This window comes from Cryptomeria japonica, chromosome 6 (genome assembly GCF_030272615.1).
Source record: "Cryptomeria japonica chromosome 6, Sugi_1.0, whole genome shotgun sequence".
NCBI classification, from domain to species: domain Eukaryota; kingdom Viridiplantae; phylum Streptophyta; class Pinopsida; order Cupressales; family Cupressaceae; genus Cryptomeria; species Cryptomeria japonica.
In genome coordinates this window covers 522,689,864-522,713,436 of record NC_081410.1, presented here as the reverse complement: position 1 = coordinate 522,713,436, position 23,573 = coordinate 522,689,864, and the positions used below count along the sequence as shown (strand labels likewise).

General features: G+C 35.4%; 5 protein-coding genes across 5 annotated transcripts; all 5 read right to left on the bottom strand.

Annotated features, from left to right (window-relative positions):
- Positions 1-1,090: 1,090 nt before the first annotated feature.
- LOC131067893 (probable disease resistance protein At4g14610) lies at positions 1,091-1,645 on the bottom strand. The gene has a single exon (XM_058003060.2). The coding sequence runs from the start codon at positions 1,643-1,645 to the stop codon at positions 1,091-1,093; it is 555 nt and encodes a 184-aa protein (XP_057859043.2).
- Positions 1,646-2,051: 406 nt separating this feature from the next.
- LOC131067892 (probable disease resistance protein At4g14610) lies at positions 2,052-2,897 on the bottom strand. Its single transcript, XM_058003059.1, has one exon. It carries the CDS (start codon positions 2,895-2,897, stop codon positions 2,052-2,054), a length of 846 nt encoding a protein of 281 aa, XP_057859042.1.
- A 157-nt stretch (positions 2,898-3,054) lies between these two features.
- Positions 3,055-3,612, bottom strand: LOC131067891 (probable 2' cyclic ADP-D-ribose synthase BdTIR). Its single transcript, XM_058003058.1, has one exon. It carries the CDS (start codon positions 3,610-3,612, stop codon positions 3,055-3,057), a length of 558 nt encoding a protein of 185 aa, XP_057859041.1.
- Positions 3,613-8,084: 4,472 nt separating this feature from the next.
- On the bottom strand, positions 8,085-10,627 carry LOC131067890 (disease resistance protein RPS5-like). Its single transcript, XM_058003057.2, has 3 exons — positions 9,204-10,627; positions 8,255-9,071; positions 8,085-8,102 (listed from the first exon to the last, which is right to left on the bottom strand). The coding sequence occupies exons 1-3, from the start codon at positions 10,625-10,627 to the stop codon at positions 8,085-8,087; spliced, it is 2,259 nt and encodes a 752-aa protein (XP_057859040.1).
- A 139-nt stretch (positions 10,628-10,766) lies between these two features.
- On the bottom strand, positions 10,767-11,276 carry LOC131067889 (probable 2' cyclic ADP-D-ribose synthase BdTIR). Its single transcript, XM_058003056.1, has one exon. It carries the CDS (start codon positions 11,274-11,276, stop codon positions 10,767-10,769), a length of 510 nt encoding a protein of 169 aa, XP_057859039.1.
- Between the last annotated feature and the right edge of the window lie 12,297 nt (positions 11,277-23,573).

Sequence of the window (23,573 nt, the reverse complement as noted above, 5' to 3'; positions counted from 1 at the left end):
ACTAACATAAGGATCAAGGTATGAATGGATTGGCTATAAGAATTTTCTTGTGGGTAGCTTTTAGAATCCATCTATGTACAATTAAGCAATGTGAATTTTATTTTCCTTAAAATGTCTTACCAAAATATTACGATAAAAAATACTAGTCTATCAATAAAAAAAACGGAGGGAGTTATGTATTTTGTTCTATTCAATGGTTCCTAGCCTACATGTTTCCATGTGACTTGCATATTATTAAATCTAGTTGTTAAGGTGGTTGTTTCTTATAGTGATACCTACAGCCTTTGGTAATTTAAACTTGGATGTAATTGTTGATTGCTCTTCACCATGGACTAAGCCATTCTTGATTGATCTATAATTGATTTAATCATTTAAATAAACTCACGGTGTCACATTTTATATATTGAATTATGATTTTATTTGAGTTGTTTGGATAGAGCTTGATAATATTTGATCTTTTCTACATTTACCCATCCTTAGATACATGAAATAAATTTTGTCCATTTTATTTATATACTATGCATAATTGATTATATATTTTATTCAATTAAATATAATTGTATGTTCCTTAAATCACTTCTTTTAAATATTTCTTCATACTTTCTTTTGCTATAACCATCATAAAAATGTCATTTTCATACATCTTTTATTTAACTAACTTTTATAATCTAGATTTAGTATAAATTACATATTTAATTTTTTTTTAAATATATGAGATTTCAAATTTTTACACTAGATTCATCTTATAATTACAGATACTCTAAATCGCTACCTCTTATATGAATATATTTTCAAGAGAGAACTTGCCACTTTAGTATTAGCTTTGGCCACCATTAGTCTATACTCATCAATGCCCTCTTACTAATAAAAGTATATGTTTTCTTTGAAGTTGAAGTGCTTCATAGAGCAACATGTGAAAGTATCATGATAGTTTTGAGGTATATATGAATAGATGCAAAAGACAATAGCTGATTACAAAGTACGGGCATCAATTTGACAACATAGCATTAATATTGCATAGACCCAAAAGGTGACATTCAACTAAAGGCCAAACACTTGATGAAATAATGAGAACATGGAGGATAAAGATCTAAACAATAATGGTAAAGATCTCCAACTTCAGAAGAACAAGTTCCCATTCATTTGATCGAGTGATGCCCGCCATTTGCTTCCCGATTTCTTTGAGGGCTTTTGGAAGGCCCCCGCACTTGTTGCAGACAAGCCTCGCTATATCTTGGTCAATGTTCATGGGTAAAACTCCACCGCTGTGTGGAAAAGCATGAGAAGAAAACAATCTCCAGCTCTCATCCTCAGTCAAGTCTTCCATTTGGATGACTGATGGAGGTGGAACACCCAATTGTGAGAGTACACTCTTACTTCTGGAAGTGGCAATGATGATGTTGGAGTTGTGGTGTGGAGACTGAGGCACACAAAGCTCCTCCAACAAGCAGCTTGCACTTGTTTCCCAAACATCGTCTAAAAACAGGGCAAACTTGTGTCTATTCATGATTTCATTCAACCAACTTTTCACATGATCTTCCTCTCTACTCTCCAATCTTTCATTTGCTTTAACACTTAGTTGATTTACAAGGTCATTTCTCAGAGCATTGAAAGACAGATTTTGTGAAACAGTAAGCCAAAGCATTAAGTGATTGCAAAAGAGGCTATCACTGTTGAAGACTCTTTTGAGAAGTAGAGTCTTACCAGCCCCACCCTTTCCAACTAGGCCGGAACGAGACAAAGTTTTGTGCTACTGTGAATGAATCAGCTCCTCAAGTCTGTTTGATATAGAATCTTGTCCAACAACTAGTGCCTCCTCAATATGCTTCTTGCTTGAAGTGGCTAGTGGTTTTCTTACTTTCAATGCGAAATCCACAATTTTCTTTAACACCATTTGTTCTTGACTAGACATATTAGAAATATGGTGTTTTTAGAACACATATGAAGCCTTCCTAAAATATGATTACTATATTACTTTATACGGAAGATAGAAATATTGCATGAAACGGAAGGTATGATAAAAGCTATGCAGAAGAAATATTACGCGTTGCTTACTTCTTGTCATTTTTTATGATTTCGCCCTCTTTAACTGAGGCCTTGTGGAGTGCCATCTTGCACTCCAACTTCAGAAGAACAAGTTCCCATTCATTTGATCGAGTGATGCCCGCCATTTGCTTCCCGATTTCTTTGAGGGATTTCGGAAGGCCCCCGCACTTGTTGCAGACAAGCCTCGCTATATCTTGGTCAATGTTCATGGGTAAAACTCCACCGCTGTGTGGAAAAGCATGAGAAGAAAACAATCTCCAGCTCTCATCCTCAGTCAAGTCTTCCATTTGGATGACTGATGGAGGTGGAACACCCAATTGTGAGAGTACACTCTTACTTCTGGAAGTGGCAATGATGATGGAGTTGTGGTGTGGAGACTGAGGCACACAAAGCTCCTCCAACAAGCAGCTTGCACTTGTTTCCCAAACATCGTCTAAAAACAGGGCAAACTTGTGTCTATTCATGATTTCATTCAACCAAGTTTTCATATGATCTTCCTCTCTACTCTCCAATCTTTCATTTGCTTTAACACTTAGTTGATTTACAAGGTCATTTCTCAGAGCATTGAAAGACAGATTTTGTGAAACAGTAAGCCAAAGCATTAAGTGATTGCAAAAGAGGCTATCACTATTGAAGACTCTTTTGAGAAGTAGAGTCTTACCAGCCCCACCCTTCCCAACTAGGCCGGAACGAGACAAAGTTTTGTGCTGCTGTGAATGAATCAGCTCCTCAAGTCTGTTTGATACAGAATCTTGTCCAACAACTAGTGCCTCCTCAATATGCTTCTTGCTTGAAGTGGCTAGTGGTTTTCTTACTTTCAATGCGAAATCCACAATTTTCTTCAACACCATTTGTTCTTGACTAGACATATTAGAAACATGGTGCTTTTAGAACACATATGAAGCCTTCCTAAAATATGATTACTATATTACTTTATACGGAAGATAGAAATATTGCATGAAAGGGAAGGTATGATAAAAGCTATGCAGAAGAAAGATTACGCGTTGCTTACTTCTTGTCATTTTTTATGATTTCACCCTCTTTAAGTGAGGCCTTGTGGAGTGCCATCTTCCACTCCTCAATCTTTTTAAAGCTGTATCTACTCTTTCCTTCATGCTCCAAGAAAGCATTCACATACACTCCTTTTCCTTGAGCCACCCCTCGTAGATCGGTAGGTTCAACACAATAGAAGACAGGAATAATAGGCTTGCCAGACTTGAGCATAAAGGATAGCTCGGCAAGGCACCATGGCGATTGTGCATAACCGGGAGAGAAAATTGCTACATGAAGGGATGCACCAAGCATTGCTTCTTGCAGTGCTTCAGGCAAGAAGTTTCCCAACTGAAGCTCCTCGGAATCAAGGAATACCCTGAAACCCATGGCATGGAGGGCATTGTAGATTGCTCTGGCCAGCGTGACTTTGACATCTGGTCCACGATGATTAATAAATATATCCCATGGTCCTGGGACTGTAGCAGAAGAACATGCAGACGGAGGTGCGATTTCTTCAAAAGCATTTGAATCTTCAGTCTCTAACCGACTACCAGTGGTAGAAGTGGACGCCATGGAATACAATTGAACTAAACACACTGAAAATATGAAAACAGATTCGGCGCTAGGGATGTAGAGTAGTAGGGAAGACGTATTAATAAACAGATAAAATGTGACGGCCGTGTTTTGTGGAAGAAAGCGCGTGGAACGAAGGTTGAAATGGTTTGTGCATTGAAAAAAGGAAAAAAATATGCATTTTTCATTGAAGTAGAATATAATTTATTCATGAAGTAGGTAAGTGGAAGAAAATATGTGATTGTGGTTTGAAACATATTTTGTAAAAAATATATTTTAATCTTGTTTTTTTCTTAGAAGTTCTAGATTATTCTATTAATTAAAGTAGGTTGATAAGATGGACATTAAAATATAAGAAATATAAAACATCAATAGTATATAATTAATAAATAAAAATATTAGATATAAAGTCATTTCAATGATTTGTTAGTATTTAAAAATTATTAATAAACAAGTTATTTGTTAGTGTAGAAACTTAAAGCTGATTGCATTTGGTGAATTTATCTCTATTTCATATAATTTCCTATCATACAAAACGCTTAAATAATATCATATTATATAATTAATATATTCAAATTTCCTCTATTTATCATAAGTCTTATCCTTATGTAAATAATTCCTTTAATTATTTATCTCTCCTCTTTTTCCAAAAAAGTATAAAAATAATTCTATTTATTTGATTTTTCCTCAAATGTCCCATCCTTTATCATATTTGTATTTTCTTTAAATGTTCACCTAATCATCCACTAAGCATGTGCACCACACTCAATCATTGATTAAGTGAGGTCAACTTCTCCAAGCACATCAAGCACATGGGTCTCATCTTATCAAGTACTCCAAACGAATTTTTAATTCCTTTATTGCCCTTCAATCCTCCTTAAATCTATAAAGGAAATTTTTTTAATTTTAGGTGTCCTATCAAAGTGTGAATCTCTCTCTTACCTTACCTTGTCGTGCCGATTATCACCATCTCATGAGGTGAGCTGACTAATTCATTCTCCACCTTTGATCTTTATCCTTTCATCCTAGCCATCCTCCTAGAATCCTCCAATCATATATATACAACTCTTAATCATTGTTACCATCTATCACCTCTTTATCATTCAACCACCATTTTGTTTTTGAGATTACAAGTGAGCATATATCCAACCAATCATATAGGGTAAATGTACACAACAGGAGGGCTAGAATAGTCTAATTTTCTTAAATTATATGCTTTTTGACCCTTTTTGACTAATGTTGATTGTTTTCTTCTTTTATTTTTTATTTAGTTTTAGTGCTAAATCATTCACATACTAAGGACAAATTTCACTAACACATTTCTAGTGTGCATAGTTGGACCCATGCGATGTGTCTAATCTAAAAATTCAGTTAGGTACTTTTAATATGTCTTCATCACACTTGTAGAATAAAGTATTGGTTTAGACCGATCAGAACATGCAATGATAAATATGTCACGGTTAGGGTGAATTTATATACATAGAAGTGAACTTGTATACTTAGAAGTGAAACTGCGAGGTAGATTTTGACTTTAATAGCTTTAAAAAAATAATAGGAATAACTCTACACAAGGGAAAAATTGTAGGTACTTGGATTAATATTTTTTACATATTCCATCCAATGTATCTATCAAATATAGTAATAATCTTACCCAACTACAATCCTTGGTCCTATTCCTAGCCTTGCTACAAGCCTTTATCACAATCCAATCATCATCAAGATTTAACTATCTTGAACCATGTGTTGCTTTGGGATATATCATTTCCAAATTAACAACACTCCATTTTCCACCACAATTAGGATGTATCGTAATCAATCCTTATGTTATTTTGGGATATATTGTTCCCACGTAAACAACATCCCATCTACCATCAATCGATTAGGTTATATTACCATCATCACCGACAATCCCAACCACTTGTATATCTTGTACATATTCTAAATAGTGTAAGTCATGTGTCTTCACCTAAGCTCATTTCTATATGTCTTCTCAAATACCATATTTGTGCCAATAATCCTTATTTCACCAAGACTCAATCCTCTTCAAATCTATAAATAAGAATTTTAAAATTTTAGGTGTCTTTTCAAAAAATAAATCTCCCTCTCAACTGACCTCATGATGCCACTTATCACTATCTCATTAGGTGAGATGACCAATCCATTCTCCGCCCTTGATCTTTATCCTTTCATCCTAGTCATCCACCAAGAATCCTCTAATCATATATCCCCAACTCTCAACTATTTTTGCCATCTCTCACCTCTTTACCATTAAATTATCATTATGCTATCCAAATTAGATGTGAGGACACATCCAGCTAATCATATATGACAAATGTACACAATGAGAGGTCTAATATAGCCTAATTTTGTTAAATTATATATTTTTTTAACCCTTTTTCACTAATCTTGAGTTTTTCTTTTTTAGTTTTATTGTTGAATCACTGACATACTAAGCACAAATTTCACAAACACATTTCTAGCATGCTTGGTCAAACCCATTTGAAGAGTCTAATCTAACAATTTTGTAAGATCTTTTTAACAATTCTTGGCCACACTTAGACAAATATGCATTGGTTTGGGTATATATAAACATGCAATGGTAGATATATTTTGGTTACGGTGAAATTACATTCATAGAGGTGTTCTTGCATATGTAGAGGCAAATCAGTAAGGTGAACTTTGACTTTAATAGCTTTAAATAGATAACTAGAAAAAATCTACACAAGGGAAAATTCATAGGTACTTGGATGAATATGTCTTAGATATGTTCTATCCAATCTATCTATCCAGTATACTACAAATATTACTCAATCACATCCTTGGTCCTCTTTCTAGCCTTGTAACAAACTTTAATTTCAATCTAATCACGAATATTAGGATTTATCGCTTTCAATCCATGTATTGCTTTGGGATATATCATTTTGACCTTACCAAGACGTCATCCACCATCATCATCAAGAGGTATCCTTATCAATCCTTGTATTGTTTTGGGATAGATCATTCCTCAATCAACAACGCCCCATCCACCATTTGAAATTCTCATGAATAGAGCCTCCACCCATAGAAACATCAGAACACAAGACACCTCCCCTTAGGAAAAATGGTGTAGTGATAGGAGAAATGATAGAGCCACCTCCCTTTGTGTAAGTTCAAATAGAGAAAATGAGAGCTTGTGAGTGATCATTGGCATCAAAAGTCACAGTCAAAGATTTTGCAGGACTTGTTGACAAAGAAGGAGACGTGTGGATTGTAGCCCGAGTTCAACACACAGGTCCAGGAAAGGAGAAGACATAGAGGGTATGGGTGGGATTTATACACATATGGGCAGAGATACCATCACCAAATTGGTTCTATACTTAATTTTAATTATCATTAATGAGCATATTCTAAGTCTATCTTCTTTAAGTCACTTTTTCTAAATTTTTTATTTTATCATTTATTTTTCTATTACCATCATAAAATGTCAATTTTGTACACCTTTTATTCAGCTAGAACTTTAATACTCTAGGAACTAAAATAAATTATATTTTTTAAATTAAAAAAAATATGACATTTGATATTTTTACGCTACATTCATATTATATTTACAATTATTTTGAATCACTACCTCTAATATAAACATCTATATTTTCAAACAAGATGCTATCGCTTTAGCTAACATTAGCTTACACTCATCAGTAGCCTCTTATTGATAAACATGTATGTTATCTTAAAAGATGAAGTACTTCATGTAGCGACACGTCCAAATATTAGGAGATATTTGATGTACATAAGAATAAAGGTCAGACACAATGCTTGATTAGAATCCATGACGATAAGTTTTACATATAGCATAAACAATGTAAGGACCTAAACGGTGTCAATCAATCAAAGGCCAAACCCTTGATGATATAATGAGAAAAAGAAGAAAACAAATCTAAAAGATGGTAAGACTCAACACACATTTTTGAATTTGAAAACAAAATTAATATTAAAAAAAATAGTAATAAAGTTAATCTTAAAGAATAGGTGTGTAAGTTATAGGTTGCAAAAAATAAAGAGATATAAAATGATACCTTTAAAATATATAAGTGCATCAATTTAAAAACTTTAAGATATTGAGATTTTTTAGATTACTACTCAAGACTATATGTGTGAAAAATGAAATGATAAAGAATCGGGGCTTACATAATTTTGGTAGTTAGGAGAAAATCATTCATTCTATGATCATGACTTTATAATTGTAACTTCAACTCTTTTTCATAATTGTATTTAAAGATAAATGATAAAATATAAAATAAAATTCAAGTAAGAAAAAAATGGATAATGTTAAGAAGTGCTATTGAGAATGATTAGGTCCACGTTAGTCAAGCAAACTCTAAAACTAACTAAACATTGATAGAAAGCAATAAAAATTTAGATATGAATATACATAAAAAAAAAAAAACAATATGTAAAATTTACATCTTTCTACATAACCATAAACATATAGCTTAGAACTCTTTTAAAAACTGTTAAACGCATATATACAAAATTGTATAATACAAAATAAATTTACTTCTCTCCTTTACAATTTTATTTTGTAGTAATATGTGCAGTGCAAAAACTGAAACAGTTCGGTACCCAAAAATTCACTGTAATGAAAATACCCATTTCCTCTTACCATCTGATTGAAGCGCTCTTGGAATGCTTGAGTTTCTGTTGCAGATAATCTCAATAGCTCTACTTTGGTATTTGCCTCAATAAAGTTTTCTTCCATTGTAATTAAAACTTTAGAGCAGCCATATACTCTTATCTTTTCTATACTCTTCAAATTCCAGTAGCACTGTGGCAAAATCTGCAATGCTTCACACTTCATTATTGTTAATATTTTAAGCGAAGGCAGTGCTCCGTCTTCCAGAATTGGCATCTGCTCTAGCTTCTCCAGCTCCACTACAGAAAATTCCTCTAACATTGGAAATGCTCCCACCTTACCGAATTCATCTGGAAACTTCTCAATGCTGGGGCACTCAATAATCATGAGGTGCTTTAGCTTAGGAAGTTTGTGCAAGTCAGGTAGTTGTTTCAACATGTCACAGTTAAACAAACTAATGTAGTTCAGATGTTGAAACCCACAAAATGAATCTTCTATTTGGAGTAACTGAGGACATGTTAGAGTGAGTTTCTTCAATTTCGACATGGCAGTCATGTCGTGGGGTAGGCTTTCCATATTTGTCAGATCCAAAGTTAGACGCTGCATCTGCTCCATCATTCCCAGGATTCCTTCTCTAACTATTTTACCATAATTTGCAAGAGTCAACTTTCTGAGTCGTTGAAGGATGCCCAAATCATTAATTGATAACAGATCCCTTGTGGACTCTTTCCATCCTATCTGTGCCCATGCATTTGGACATCCATATACATTCAGATATCGAAGAGATTTAATGTCAGCGATCCCACGAGGCACGTACAGCAGATGTTCACAAGAACCAAGGTTCAAACTTCTTAAGGAAGTCAACCCAGAAATGTTCAATGGGAGTTGTGCAATATTAGATTTAAAAAGATCTAGTATTTCAAGGCTTATGAGATCAGTGATAGAGCTGGGCAGTATCTTGATTGGCGTAGATCGTCACCTCAGGCAAACTAAATGCTTTAAACATCCCATGTTTTCTGGCAGCAACTGGAGAGCAGTCGATGACAAATCCAGGACCCCGAGAGCGGTCATACTCCCAATCACCTCTTCTGGAATTTCTGTCAAACAGGAATTACCAGTAAGCAGCAAGGAGCTGATATGTGGAGCGCCAAATGTCCTGGGAACTCTAGTCAAACGATTGTTCCTGAAGGAGATTCTCGTGTATTCCGACCAGTCAACATCTGGAAACTCTCTTAAATCTCTGCCTGTCCGAAAGAAGCATTTCTCTTCTTCCTCAGCAATTTGATGTGCTAAATCCCGCACAACGTCATGCATTCGGAAAAGGCGTACATCTCCATCGTTATCCTTGGAGAGGGGTTCAATAAGACAACGGTCGGCTAAAAAATTGAGGTATCTAACTCCAATTTGATAGCGAGCTAGCCCGCCAATCAACCCTTCTCCAATCCAGTATTTTATAGCAGTGGGTACATAGATGACTTCGTCTTCCTTGAAAGCAGCGAGGCAGATGAAGCACAACTGCAAGGAAATGCCATCATCCTCCACTTCGGCCAACGCATCGTAGCTTGATCTCAAGGTGCTATAAAGCGAGCTTGTATCAGCTTTCTCCAACCTCTGAAGTTGAAGTTTCCATTCATTTGATCCAGTGATGCCCACCATTCTACTCCCGATTACTTTAAGGGCTAATGGAAGGCCCCCGCACTTGTTGCAGACACGCCTCGCTATATCTTGGTCAATGTTCATAGGCAAAACTCCATCGCTCTGAGGAAACGCATGAGAAGAAAACAATCTCCAACTGTCATCCTCAGTCAAGTCTTGCATTTGGATGATTGATGAAGATGAAACACCCAACTTTGAGAGCACTCTGCTACTTCTGGAAGTGGCAATGATGATGTTGGAGCTGTGGTGTGGAGAGTGAGGCACACAAAGCTCATCTAACAAGCAGTCTGCACTCGTTTCCCAGACATCGTCTAGGAACAGGGCAAACTTGTGTCTATTCATGATCTCGTGCAACCAAGCTTTCACATGGTCTTCCTCTCTAATCTCAAATCTTTCATTTGCTTTAACACTTAGTTGATTTACAAGGTCATTTCTCAGAGCATTGAAAGACGGATTTTGTGAAACAGTAAGCCAAAGCATTAAGTGATTGCAAAAGAGGCTATCACTGTTAAAGACTCGTTTGAGAAGTAGAGTCTTACCAGCCCCACCCTTCCCAACTAGGCCATAACGAGACCAAGTTTTGTGCTGCTGTGAATGAATCAGCTCCTCAAGTCTTTTGGATGCAGAATCTTGTCCGACAACGAGTGCCTCCTCAATATGCTTCTTGTTTGAAGTGGCTATTGGTTTTATTACTTTCGATGCACAATCCACAATTTTTTTCACCATCATTTGTTCCTCACTAGACATATTAGAAACATGGGTTTTAGAACATAGATGAAGCCTTCCTAAACAGTGATTACTATAATACTTTATACGGAAGTTAGAAATATTGCGTGAAAGGGAAGGTATGATAAAAAAGCTGTGCAGAAGAAAGATTATGCGTTGCTTACTCATTGATATAGATAATTTCTCCCATATAAAATGAGACCTTGTGGAGTGGTGTCTTCCACTCCTGGAGCTTTTCTGAGAGGTGTTCTTCATACTCAGAGAAAGCGTTCACATACATTCCTTTACCTTGAGCCACCCATCGTAGATCGGTTGGTTGAACAGAGTAGAAGACAGGAATAATAGGTTTGCGAGATTCGAGCATAAAGGATAGCTCGTCAAGGCACCTTGGCGATTTTGCATATGTGGGAGAGAAAACTGCTACATGAAGGGATGCACTACGAATTGCTTCTTTCAATTCTACAGGAAAGAATTCTTCCGATTGAAGGTCCTTTAGATCAAGGAAAACCTTGAAACCCCTGGCACGGAGGGCATTGTAGATAGCCAGGGCAACTGCGTCTTTGGCATCTGGTTCATGATGATTAATAAATATGTCACACGGCACCTTTTCTTTAGAAGTAGATGCAGATGGAGGTACGATTTCTTCAGAAGTGGTAGAAGTGGACGCCATGGAATACAATTGAACTAAACACACTGGAAATCTGAAAACAGATTCGGCGCTAGGGATGTAGAGCGGAGAGGGATTGATATAGAGATAAACAGTGACGGGCGTGTTTTGTGGAAGAAAGCGCGTGGAACGAAGGCTGAAGCCACTTTGGGAGGAAAACTAGTGATGTGGTTTGTGCATTAAAAAATGGAAAAAAATATATATATTTTTCATCGAAGTAGAACATAATTTATTTATGAAGTAGGTAAGTGAAAATAAATATGTGATTGTGGTTCGGAAGACATTAAACAAAACAAAACAAAGTATATCTTGTAAAAAATATTTTTTAATGTTGTTTTTCTTAGAAGTTTTAGATTATTCTATTAATTGAAGTCGGTAGATAAGATCGAGATTACAATATTAGAATTATATAACATCATTAGTATATAATTAGTAAATAAATATGTTAAATATAAAGTCATTTGAGTGACTTTTTAGTATTTAAATATTATTGTTAATAAATTAGTAATTTGCTAGTGTAGATACTTCAAATTGATTACATTTGGTCAATTTATCCTTCTTTCATCTAATTCACTATCATTCAAATTACTTAAATAATATTACATTATTTAATTAATATTATCAGTTTTCTTCTAATTTTCTTATGTCTAAACCTAAAATAAATAATTGCATTTAATTATTGATTCTTATCCTTATCCCCATCTTTCAAAATAATAAATAAATAATCCTTTTTTTTTCAATTTTTTGTCAAATGCCCAATCCACCATCAATTTGTGTTTTCTCTTAATCTCCATCGAATCTTTAATTAAGTGAGATCAACTTCTCCCATCACAACAAGCACATGGGTCTTCTCCCATTAAGTACTCCAAAGAAATTAAAATTATTTATATTCCCATTCAATCCTCCTCAAATCTATAAATGATAATTTATAATTTTTAGGTGTCCCCTCAAAGTATTAATCTCCCTCTCTACTCACCTCATGGTGCCACTTGTCACCATCTCATGAGGTGAGAAGAATAATCCATTCTCTACCCTTCATCTTTATCCTTTCATCGTAGCCATCCATTTAAAATCCTCCATAACATGGATCAAACTCTTAACTATTTTTACCATCTCCCTCCTCTTTACCATTCAAGCACAATAGTATTGTCAAAATTATGAGTTAGCACATGTCAAACTAATCATATTAGGTAGTGTACACAACGAGAGGTCTATCATAGTTTAATTTTGTTAAAATATGTTCCCTTTTTACCTTATTTCACCTTATCTTGAGTTTTATGCTATGTTTCATTTTATTTCTAAATCACTCACATATTAGGCATATCTTTTATGTACACATTTTTGTCACACCTAGTATGTTATGGGTCTAATCTAACAATTTTGGTAGATTTATATTTTCTTACATTTTCAAGTAGTACTTCAATGAGTATGTATCGATTTGTGTGCATCTGTACACGCAAGGGTAGACACGTCTAGCTTAGGGAAAATTTACATACATAGAGGTGAATTTAATAGCTTTATAAAACTAACTAAAATTACTCTATGAAGGGGTAAATTTAAAGGGTCTCAAATGAATATGCTCGATATATTCCACTCATTCTAGCTATCCAATCTAGTGTAATTCTTACCCAATCAAATCATTGTTCTTTTTAATAGCCTTGCTACATGTCCTAATTATAATCTGGTCATCATCATTAGGATGTATGCCTCCTAATCCACGTGTTGTTTCATCATGTATCATTCCCACATCAACAACATCCAATACACTACTATCATCAGGATGTATCCTTCTCAACCCTTGGCTTGTTTTGATATATATTATTTTCACATCAACAACACTTCATTCACCATAAATCCATCTTTTCTTTTTATCTTGATTGTGACAACATAATGTTTATCATTTAATGATCAATATACTAGGTTATAGCATCATCACTGCCCACAACCCCAAACACTTGTAAAACTTGTACATCTTGTAAATTGTGTCTTGTAAATAATGTAAGTCATATTTCCTCACCTAGGATCATTTGTACATATGTGTCCTTAGGTCTCATATTTGTTCTAGTTATGTTTATTTCATCAAGAATTTGTCCTTAACTAGCTAGTCGGTCAATAAGATCTATTAGTCTCTTTGAGGTTTCAGGTGGCCCACTTCTCTCTTAACATAGGAATCCTACTCTTAGTATCCATCGTTGCTCCTCACATGATATATCATTCCTCAAGTCAAGATGCAACAATGTCATTTGTTATCCTTATGAAAAAATGAACTTGAGATGTTCAATAATTCTTTATACTTTGGGATTTTGTTTATATTTTTCTTGAGTCTCCTATTTTTACCTACTCATAGTCACCAAAATCCATTATATCGTGGTGTCTCATGAATACTGAAACTAGGGGCATCATCTTATTTTTTATTTTTTTGGTATTCTTGACATGTCTTGTGTTATTCCCACATAGATTCTTGTGGTCTCATGTTATTCTTAGACATTATTTTTGTTTGTTTTTTTATAGCATTGTTCCCACCTATTGAATTTCGCAACACAAAAGTTTGCGACACAATCCTACAAAATCAAATGGAAAACAAAAATACCTTCTAGAAATGAGAGTTGTACAAATGAATGATATATTCCACAAAAGAAAAAATTATAGGATGAACTAAAATTGTATAATGAGGTTCTTATAAAGAAATCACTGAAACAAATTTAGGAGAACTAAAGTGCAAGAATGAGGAGCTATAAAAAGATCAACTCCACCCAAACTAGATGCACAAAAGCTAAAATTAGATGCAAGAACTTCTAAGTGAACTTACACCAAATTTTTTTTTTAAAAATAACTAGTTGTTAAAAAACTAACACATAGCTAAATGTGCCTTAACACCCCCCTTAAGTGAAACTTATGGTGAGTAAAAAAACTATAAATGAACAAATCCAAAAATGGGTCCCGAAAACAAAAGGCGTGATTGGGGAACCATGCACAAAATAATGAATTCTCTCTAAATGGAAAAAAGAAGAAAATCCACATTGGAAAAAACCCAAGTGTCGAAAAGCGAGAGTTGCAATATATGAAAAAACATGAATTACTAAAAAGGAAGGAAGACCTCAGATAGACCCCCCATGGGCAACTTCCTCCATGAAGGTACAATCAAGATTCCCCTCGTAGGAGAGAAAAGAAGTAATGGTGTATTCCTCCCATAAGAGAGAAGCTCCAATGTCGAAGATGAAAGATCAAGGACAAATGTTGATGATGATCCAAGAGCGAAAAACTACATGTCTACCCTTAGGAAGAAACAAATCCACTGGTAGAGGCTAAAGGAACTTTATGAAATGAGATGGAAGGAATAGTCTCCAAATGTGTACCATGGAAGACTACTCGTCTATCCAAATGTTTGAATTATGATGTGCCAGATCAATTGAGGAAAATCTAAGCAACTATGAAGCTACCTGATAAACAACCTCTGAAGGCACTAAAGATGGGATAAGAGGAATGATCAAACTGCCATCAAAGAAGAAGTCAACATCCTCAATTGAATCAATAGGGGCTATGCATGAGCCAATACTAGTTTGATCAGGAACAACAAAGATGATGGAGTCTAATATGGTGTCTCAATATGAGGAGTGACATCTATGATATAAGACCTAGACCCAACAGAACATGAAAAAGTTGTGATATGATCAAGCATTTCAAAGCTACCATAATCATTGGTTATGCAATCTACATGTGTAAGGGGAATGAGACCACTATTGCAAGATCCTTTAGAAGTGGAGAGATGTGAGGGTCCCCATATATCTCCCAAAGGTGATTCCAAAGTGCATGGGGATATTTAATGTGCAATAAAGAATACATAGTGTGAAGATAAACATTAGAATAAATCACTCAAACAACATGTTCATTATTGATTCTCTAAGAATCCAATTTCTCGGTGTTGGAAATGATTGAGGCTTTAGAGAAAGCCATGCAGTAGCATCATATTTCTCCTCCTCTACCTCCTTCTTCCTCTTCTACAGGGAAATGACATGATCTTTCTACATGAGCTATTACTTATGTATCCACTTGGATATTTGATTCAGGGGCTTGTCACCACATGACACACTCTCAGAAGCTTGTTACCTCACTTGCTCATAGTGATACTTTACAGATTGCAGTTGGTGACTCAACACAACTTTCAATTTTAGGTTCAGGTATTGATCCCTTGACAGGTGGTTGTATTCAGGATGTTCTTTTGGTTCTTGACATTTCGAGAAACCTCCTCTTTGTTTATCAGATTTGTCATTCTGGCTCTGGTAAAACAGTTGAGTTCTCACCACATGATGTGGTTATTAGAGAGCTCCATGATCCTAATTTTGTTGTGGCTACTAGTAATGTTGATCCTGATTCTTAGTTATATAGGTTTGATGGCTTTGAGAGTCCAGATGATTTAGGCATTTCTCTTGTAGCACATGTAGATTCAATGAGCAGACTTTGGCATGAGCGTTTTGGCCATGTCAATTACAAATTCTTACATCAGATGAGCACACAAGCACTTGTGATTGGGCTCCCTCTGATATCCTATACTGATGGTGTATGTCGAGGTTGTGCACTTGGCGAACATCATAGGGATCCCTTTCCTATAGGTAGAGCCTCACGTGCTAAGGAACCCTTGGATTTGGTACACAATGATCTATGTCATTTCCGACTCCATCTTTTTCAGGGTCCAATTATGTGCTCACTTTCATTGATGACTTCTCCAAATGTACATGGGTGTACTTTCTTAAGTACAAGTTTGATATCTTTGATTCATTTTGAGTCTTTAAGACATTTGTAGAGAAGCAGTTTTGTCTTTCTATCCGGAGGATATGCACAGATAATGGGAGAGAGTATGTGAATCAGACTTTTACAAATTTCTGCACAGAGCATGGTTTGCACCATCAATTATCACAACAAAATGGTGTTGCTAAGAGGAATAATAGAACACTATGGGAGATGGCCAATTGTATTCTTCAGTCACATTCTATGCATCCTTCTTTTTGGGATGAGGCAGTTAGTTGTGCCACTTATATTCAGAATTAGATGCCTCATAAAGCATTGCACTAGATGACTCCTAAGGAAGCTTGGTCCCATGTCAAGCATGATGTTTCATCATTCTGAGTTTTTGGTAGTGAGGCTTGGGCATTTATTCCCAATGCTCAGAGGAAAGCCATGAAGAGGAAGAGTTGACCACTCATTTTTTTGGCTACTATGAGGATGTTAAGGCGTACAGGTTGTTTGATCCTAATTCCCAAGATGTCATGTTTAGGCGAGATGTCTGGTTTGTTGAGCACCTTCCTTAGATGGATTCTCCATCACCAGCTTCTCCCTTACTGCCTCCTCATCCCTCTTTATCTTGTAAGGATTTCTTATTCTTTGAGGATAATGCAGATGATGGTCTGCCATCTCCACCACCACCACCAGCCACAACTCAGCCTTTTCCCAAGTGGGCCCAGTTTATAGTTGATGTTGCTGGTTTTATGGCAAGTGATCCTTTAGATTCTCATCGTACTCGTGCACAGACATCTGGTTCTAGTCTTCTGATTCATTCCATTTCAGATGATCCTCAGAAATTTTTAGAGGCGACAGGTCACCCAGAGTGGGATAGGGCCATGGATGAGGAGTAATCTTCTTTGATGAAGAATCATGCTTGGGATCTTTGTACTCTTCCGAAAGGAAGAAAGTTGGTTCAGTGCAGGTGGGTGTACCATACCAAGTATGCTGCAAATGGTTCTATTAATAAGTATAAGGCTCATCTTGTTGCAAAGGGATTTTGTTAGGTGGAGGGTATTGATTACTCCGAGACCTTTTCTCCCATCACCAAGATGAATTCTATTCGCTTTGTACTTTCTCTTGCAGCTTCACAAGGATGGACAGTTTTTTAGATGGATGTGAAGAGTGCCTTCTTGCACGGAGAGCTTCATGAGGAGATCTATATGGAGAAACCTGAGGTATTTATGCAGGATTCCTCTTTGGTTTGCAGACTTCTACGTTCTTTATACGGTCTCAAACAGGCTCCTAGGGCCTGGTATGAGAAGATGGACTCCTTCTTTCTCTCCACACTCTTCACACATTGTCATTCCAATCGTACAGTTTATATTTAGCATCAGGGGGATGCTATAGTTATCCTTGTGCTATATGTTGATGATCATATCATTATAGGTAGCTCATCCTCCTAGATTCAGGATATTCATTGAGCTTTGATAGAGCAGTTTTAGATGTCAGATCTTGGACTTCTGCACTTTTTTTTGGGCCTACAGGTTATTTAGTCTTTTGATGGGATTTCCATACTTCTGTAGAAGTATGATCTTGATATGCTTCACAGATTTGACATGCTCCCTTGCAAGCCTGCAACCACACCATTTTAGTCAGCTGTTATTTTGTGTGCTACTTGTTCTACACCTTTTGTGGATCTTACCTTATACTGGCAGTTGGTTGGTAGTTTGTTGTACCTAACACATACACACCCGGATCTTTCCTTTGTAGTTGTTCTTGTCTCTAGATTCTCCCATGATCCTATGAGAGCCATTGGCAAGCTGCCAAATGTATTTTGAGGTACATTCAAGGCATTCACTATACTTCAAGATCCTCTCACATTGTTGGCTTCATTGACTCTGATTGGGCTGGTGATGCTCATGATCAGAAGTCTACCTCTGTCTTTTTTTTTTGCCTTGGTTGTGGCCCTATCATATGGTCTTGCAATGAGAAGTCTTCTATTGCATTATGATCTACAGAGGCTGAGTACTGAGCAGTGGTGTTAGCTAGTCAGGAGGTTTTATGGCTTTGACAGTTGATGACTGAGTTTGGGTTCCCTCCTGATAGTCCCACTATTATTTGGTGTGACAATCAGAGTGACATTCACATTTCCCCCCAATCCAGTGGAGCACTAGAGGAGTAAACACATTGAGCTTCACATGCACTTCATCAAACAATTGATTCAGGATGGCTTTCTCATCTTGGAGTACATTCCTACAAAGAAGCAGGCTGCTGACATCTTCAATAAACCTTTCACATCTTCGCGCTATCTTCAGTTGCACTCTATGCTTAAGGTGAAGGAAGTTGTCCTTGTGGGGTCTCTTTGAGGCCTTCCTTCCTTCATCTTTTTTTAGCATGCTTTTTCCATCTCTTTTTGGAGTATAGTTTTTTGCCACGTGGTTTTCTCTATTTCTCCGATTTATAGAGATTTGGTTGTGATTGGGTACCTCATCAAACTTTGTTGTCGGGACCCAAATTTTCCTTCATCATGTAGTTGCATTTGCTTCATGCATCTAGTTTTTCAGCTACTCCCTAAGTTCATCTTAAGGGGGGGTGTTAGAGAATAAATTATTAGTCTATTATCCTCTACACTTAAGCTAAACTTAGGCATTTAATAATATTGTAGGTATTAAATACACATTACCCCTTTAGGGTTTCTTTAGGGTTACATAATCTCCTTTTATAAGGGTTGTATTATTTTTCCTTTTGATTCCCTCTCTGAATGATAATCTTTTTCTTTAGAGCCTTTATTTCTTTTTTGCCTCCATTCTTCTCTTGTGATAGGATTTTTGCTTGCAAGTGTTCTTGGGATCTATTTTTTAAGTAAATCAAGTTGCCCTTAGAATATTAGGACACAAGTAATAAACATATAATGAACCATATATGATTCATTAAATACATGAAAACTCACAATGCATATATAAATCCAAGATAAAACATTAAATCCATGAACTCGTTTGATGAAATCAAATCTTGAATGGTATCTTCAAAACGTCCTCTTCATTGATCTTTAATCAATGATCTATCTCGACCTTAAATTGATCACATGCCATGTGTGGTCCTCGTTGTCATTGATCGTATCATGAGAGAAGATAAATCCATAATAAATAGAGATAGAGTCAAAATATAATAGGGCGCCTTGTTTTAAATTTGTTATCTAACTTCTCCCCCAAAAAAAAATTTCTTTTAAACAGACAGCATAGCCTCAAACTGAGAGTATGTCGCTTTGCAGTGGGGACGCTAGATTCGATAAAAACTCTTGGTGAATGTGTTGCATGTGATTACAAACTACTTGCCAAGCCTCAACTGTGCCCTTCGTTTTGTGATTACATCAATCCATATAAATTTCCTACATGCACATTTTAGCCATTATTGCATGTTGAATAAGCATTTACTTTTATACGGCTTAAGAAATTTCCATTGGCATTTATCTCGCTCACACACATCAAGCTTGATTTGCGGTTGAATTTAGAGGATATTTTGACTAATTTCTTGTCGAAATTGCCCCCTTGACACCACTTACATGCTAACCATTATTAATTAGGAATAGGATATAGTGTCCAAGATCCTTTCGTGGAAGGACACTCTAAACATTTAATTCACAATTTCTTATAGTCTAATTACCTATTAAACACATTGTTTCACCATGATGTTTAGTTCCTCAATGTCGAATGCAATCTATATGATAATATTTTTGTAATCTCGATGTAACAATTAAAATTTGGTTTGCTTGGTGGAATACCACACTTATAAGGATCTTAAAAGGTAGGCTATTTAATTTTTCGGTCCTTATGTTTTTACTTTGCAAGAAACAAGATTGTGTGTAATCCACTACAAAGAATATATAGTTGTTGCTTCATGTTGCAATTAACTATTATGGATGAAATAGAATTTTAAGGACATCAAGGTAGAGTATGAAGAGCCAATACTGATTATTTGTGACAATAAGAACGCCATTAATATATCAAAGAATACAGTGATGTATTCAAGAATGAAGCATATATCCATCAAGCATCACTTCTTGAGGGAGAAAGTTGCAAATCAAGAGGTTCGACTAGAGTATGTGGCTACAAAGGACCAAGTTGCAAACATTTTTACAAAGCCACTTCCCAAGGAGACTTTTGAGTTTCTTAGGCAACAACTTGGAGTCACCTCCCTCTCCTCTCTCTAAATGCCACAAGGGAGATTGTCTGACCAAGATGTATTTGAAAAATATTTATCTTATGCCCTAGAGTTCAGGCAGAAGGATGTTCCTCCTAGGGGGAACAATATCTTTATCAGAAACAATGTGTTACTGAGTGTGTTGGCATTGGCCATTTGCCATTGATGTCAAAGGGGGAGAATTAATATTTGGTGAGATGAAAAGAGGATAAATATTGTAATACTCTAAAATGGTCATCTAAACCATGGGCCCCTAATCTCGACAACATCACCATGGTCCTAACCAAAGGCATTTAAATCAACCTTGAGCACCTAATTAATTAATTCCTCAATCATTAATTTTACATGGCAAGTTAATCACTCTATATTCATTAAATATTTATTTAATTAATTAATCATTCAAAGTAAATCATTTTGATCAATTATCTTATTTATTTAATTAAATATCCATTTAAATCAACCTTGAGCACCTAATTAATTAATTCCTCAATCATTAATTTTACATGGCAAGTTAATCACTCTATATTCATTAAATATTTATTTAATTAATTAATCATTCAAAGTAAATCATTTTGATCAATTATCTTATTTATTTAATTAAATATCCTAGCATATTTAATTAATAAATAAATTTTCCATTTAATCATAAAAAAAGAATTAATTTACAAAAAGAGATTTATCACAAAAAGAGGAATTAATCTACAAAAGAAAAGAATTAAATTGAGAAAAGAAAACAAACTTAAGATATTTCTTTTTCTAAATTGAGATAACTTGAAAATTAGAAAAGCAATTAAATTGAATTAATCATTTTCTCTAAAAATAAAACTTAAAGCTTTTCTTGAGGAAAGAGGTTCAGTTGCATTGAAAAGGCTTTTCCTAAATAAAAATCTTGAATAAATTAAAGAAAAGTGCATGAAATCACCTATTTTTATCTCAAGTGCATGGAATCGACTAAATTTATCTCTAATGCAAACTCAGACTTATAATCTGAATGCATTCAATCAAGCTATAATTGGAATCTATTTCAAGGATAACTTAATTTGATCTCTCAATTATTTCAGTTATTTTAATTGTGTTTTTTCTTGAATAATCTCAACCGCTCATTGCTAATCGATCTTGACTGTTGGTCTCTCTTTTGAGTCTCTATAAATTCAGCCTTCATCTCTTATTCAAAAGACCCCAAAGATTTATTGTTATTATGTAGTTTTTGCTCTAGAGTCATTGAAGATATTGTGGTTTGATATTATTGCATCTTAGTTTAGCTTTTTGCATATTTAGTTTAATCATGATTGCTTGAATTCATATAGCTTACCATCCATTCATCTAGCTTAATATTCATTCATCTAGCTTAATCTTGCATCCATTTAGCTTATTCTTATGCTCATATAGATTAAATCCTTCATCTTGGTGTAGTCTTGTCACTGGTATAGCTTATACAAATATGAGAGCAAGTCTATACTCACATCTTTTAGAAGACAATTTGTCAATTTGTTATGGATTTTTATATTCATGATTATAGCTGCCTAAGCATGCATGCTATGACTTAATTGAAGTGTTGTGTCTTACAGCTTGCAAACTCTTTATCCACTTTTCACACACACATTTTTGGTGCCCACCGTGGGGTAGAAGACAACATCTTTTAGCCTCGCAACTTAACTTTATTTTATTTTTAGATTTATTTTTTGGATTTTTTCCTTACAGTTTCTGCAAAAACTCATATGAGTTTTCACAGAGGCCCAAATGACAAATTGCATGTATCGTACAGTCCATCGCGAATTATCGTATGACTTGGTGAGAATACTCGTACGATATTCTAGATTTTTGTATTAAAAATAGACTGCATTTTTAGGGTTTTTCTTGTTGAATTTTTATGGTACTAATGCTAACCCTAGCCTGCTGTCTATTTGCCTGAGAGATTTTGATAGCCTATTCAGTTTTTGCAAAACGTTTGTCGAAGAAAACACCTGTCGCAAAAAACAACATGGCTATTGATTCATTGTTTTGCAGGTTGCCTGAGGAGATTCAAGTGAACATCGTGTATTCTTTAAATTCACTTTTAGGCACTTAAATTGCTATCTAGTTAATGAACAAATCTGTCTTTTGTTTTTTTAGAAAAATCTAAGAGGTAGGAGAGTATGCTCTTGTCTGCACAGACAATCAAAAATCCAGACCCTTGAGGCTTTTTCTAAATTTGAGATTTGTGTACCTTTAGTGGGCCTGTCACAGTGGGAAAAAGTAATCACCCTGTGAGAATGACCCAAGTGAGTACAACTAGACCTGAGCATTCCAACTCACTATAATAAATAGGCCTCTGGTGATTAAAGTCTAAAAGGACTAGATTATTTGATTTTTCTCTTTGAGATCTCTCATATCGAACTTTTTTGTAGGGCCTCATGGTCTCAATCATGTTTACGTGACTACAATTGTTTGGGTACCTTGTCGGGCTATAGGCCTTGATCATGCTTGTGTGGCTTCAAGGGTTAATTTCGAATGAAATTCCTGACTAAGAACTATATGATAGAGGCTACCTGATTCACCTCCAAAAGGGGGATAATCTTTGTGCAAGAGAGATAGTAACTCTCCCAATATACTTGCCATTTCGTGCCCCCATTAGCGTTTGGAGTCGGCTAATATGGCGTTGAGAATCCATTGCGTGAGACTCAACAACCATATTCTGATTAGCTATTGGGTGTGTACCTGAGTCTGCAAGCAAAGGTTTTCTTCTCTAAGCCAACTTCCATAGGGTTAGCATGTTGTGCTTGAATGTCATTATACATCTTGCATGTTTTATGTGTTTTCATCCTTGAAACTGAAACTGAAATACTAAAACTAGAGAAAATAAAATCAACAATGTCAACAACTCATTGATCAAAACCATGTCCGTGTCAAAAACTAGTCTCTATCATTCATCAAAACTCAATTCGTGTCAAAAACTAGTCTCCGTCAATCATCAAAACTCTGTCCTAGTCAAAAAATAGTTTCTGTCAATCATCAAAACTGTCTATGTCAGAATCACTTCTCTATCCAATAAACTGTCATACAAGTCTACTGAATTATTGTTTGCCTATACACGTTCTATCGTACGAGTTTTATTTGGTCATGTCAGTGTATCATCTAGCCCTATCATAATTGTCATCTGGGTTTACAGAATTGTCATTCTATTACTAGAAAATTGTCGTCTGGCCTTTAGTCTACTGTTGTACAAATAATCATAATACTCATCAAATTGTCATCTATAGAGCACTAAACTATCGTGTGGGTTTAGGTAGCAACTCATACGAGAAACTGCCTGTGTAGTTTGGGAACTATTAAATTGTCATCTGGGTCTGAAAACTCTGTTGTACAAATTCCTAATTTTGTCAGTCCAGAAACTTGTTTGTC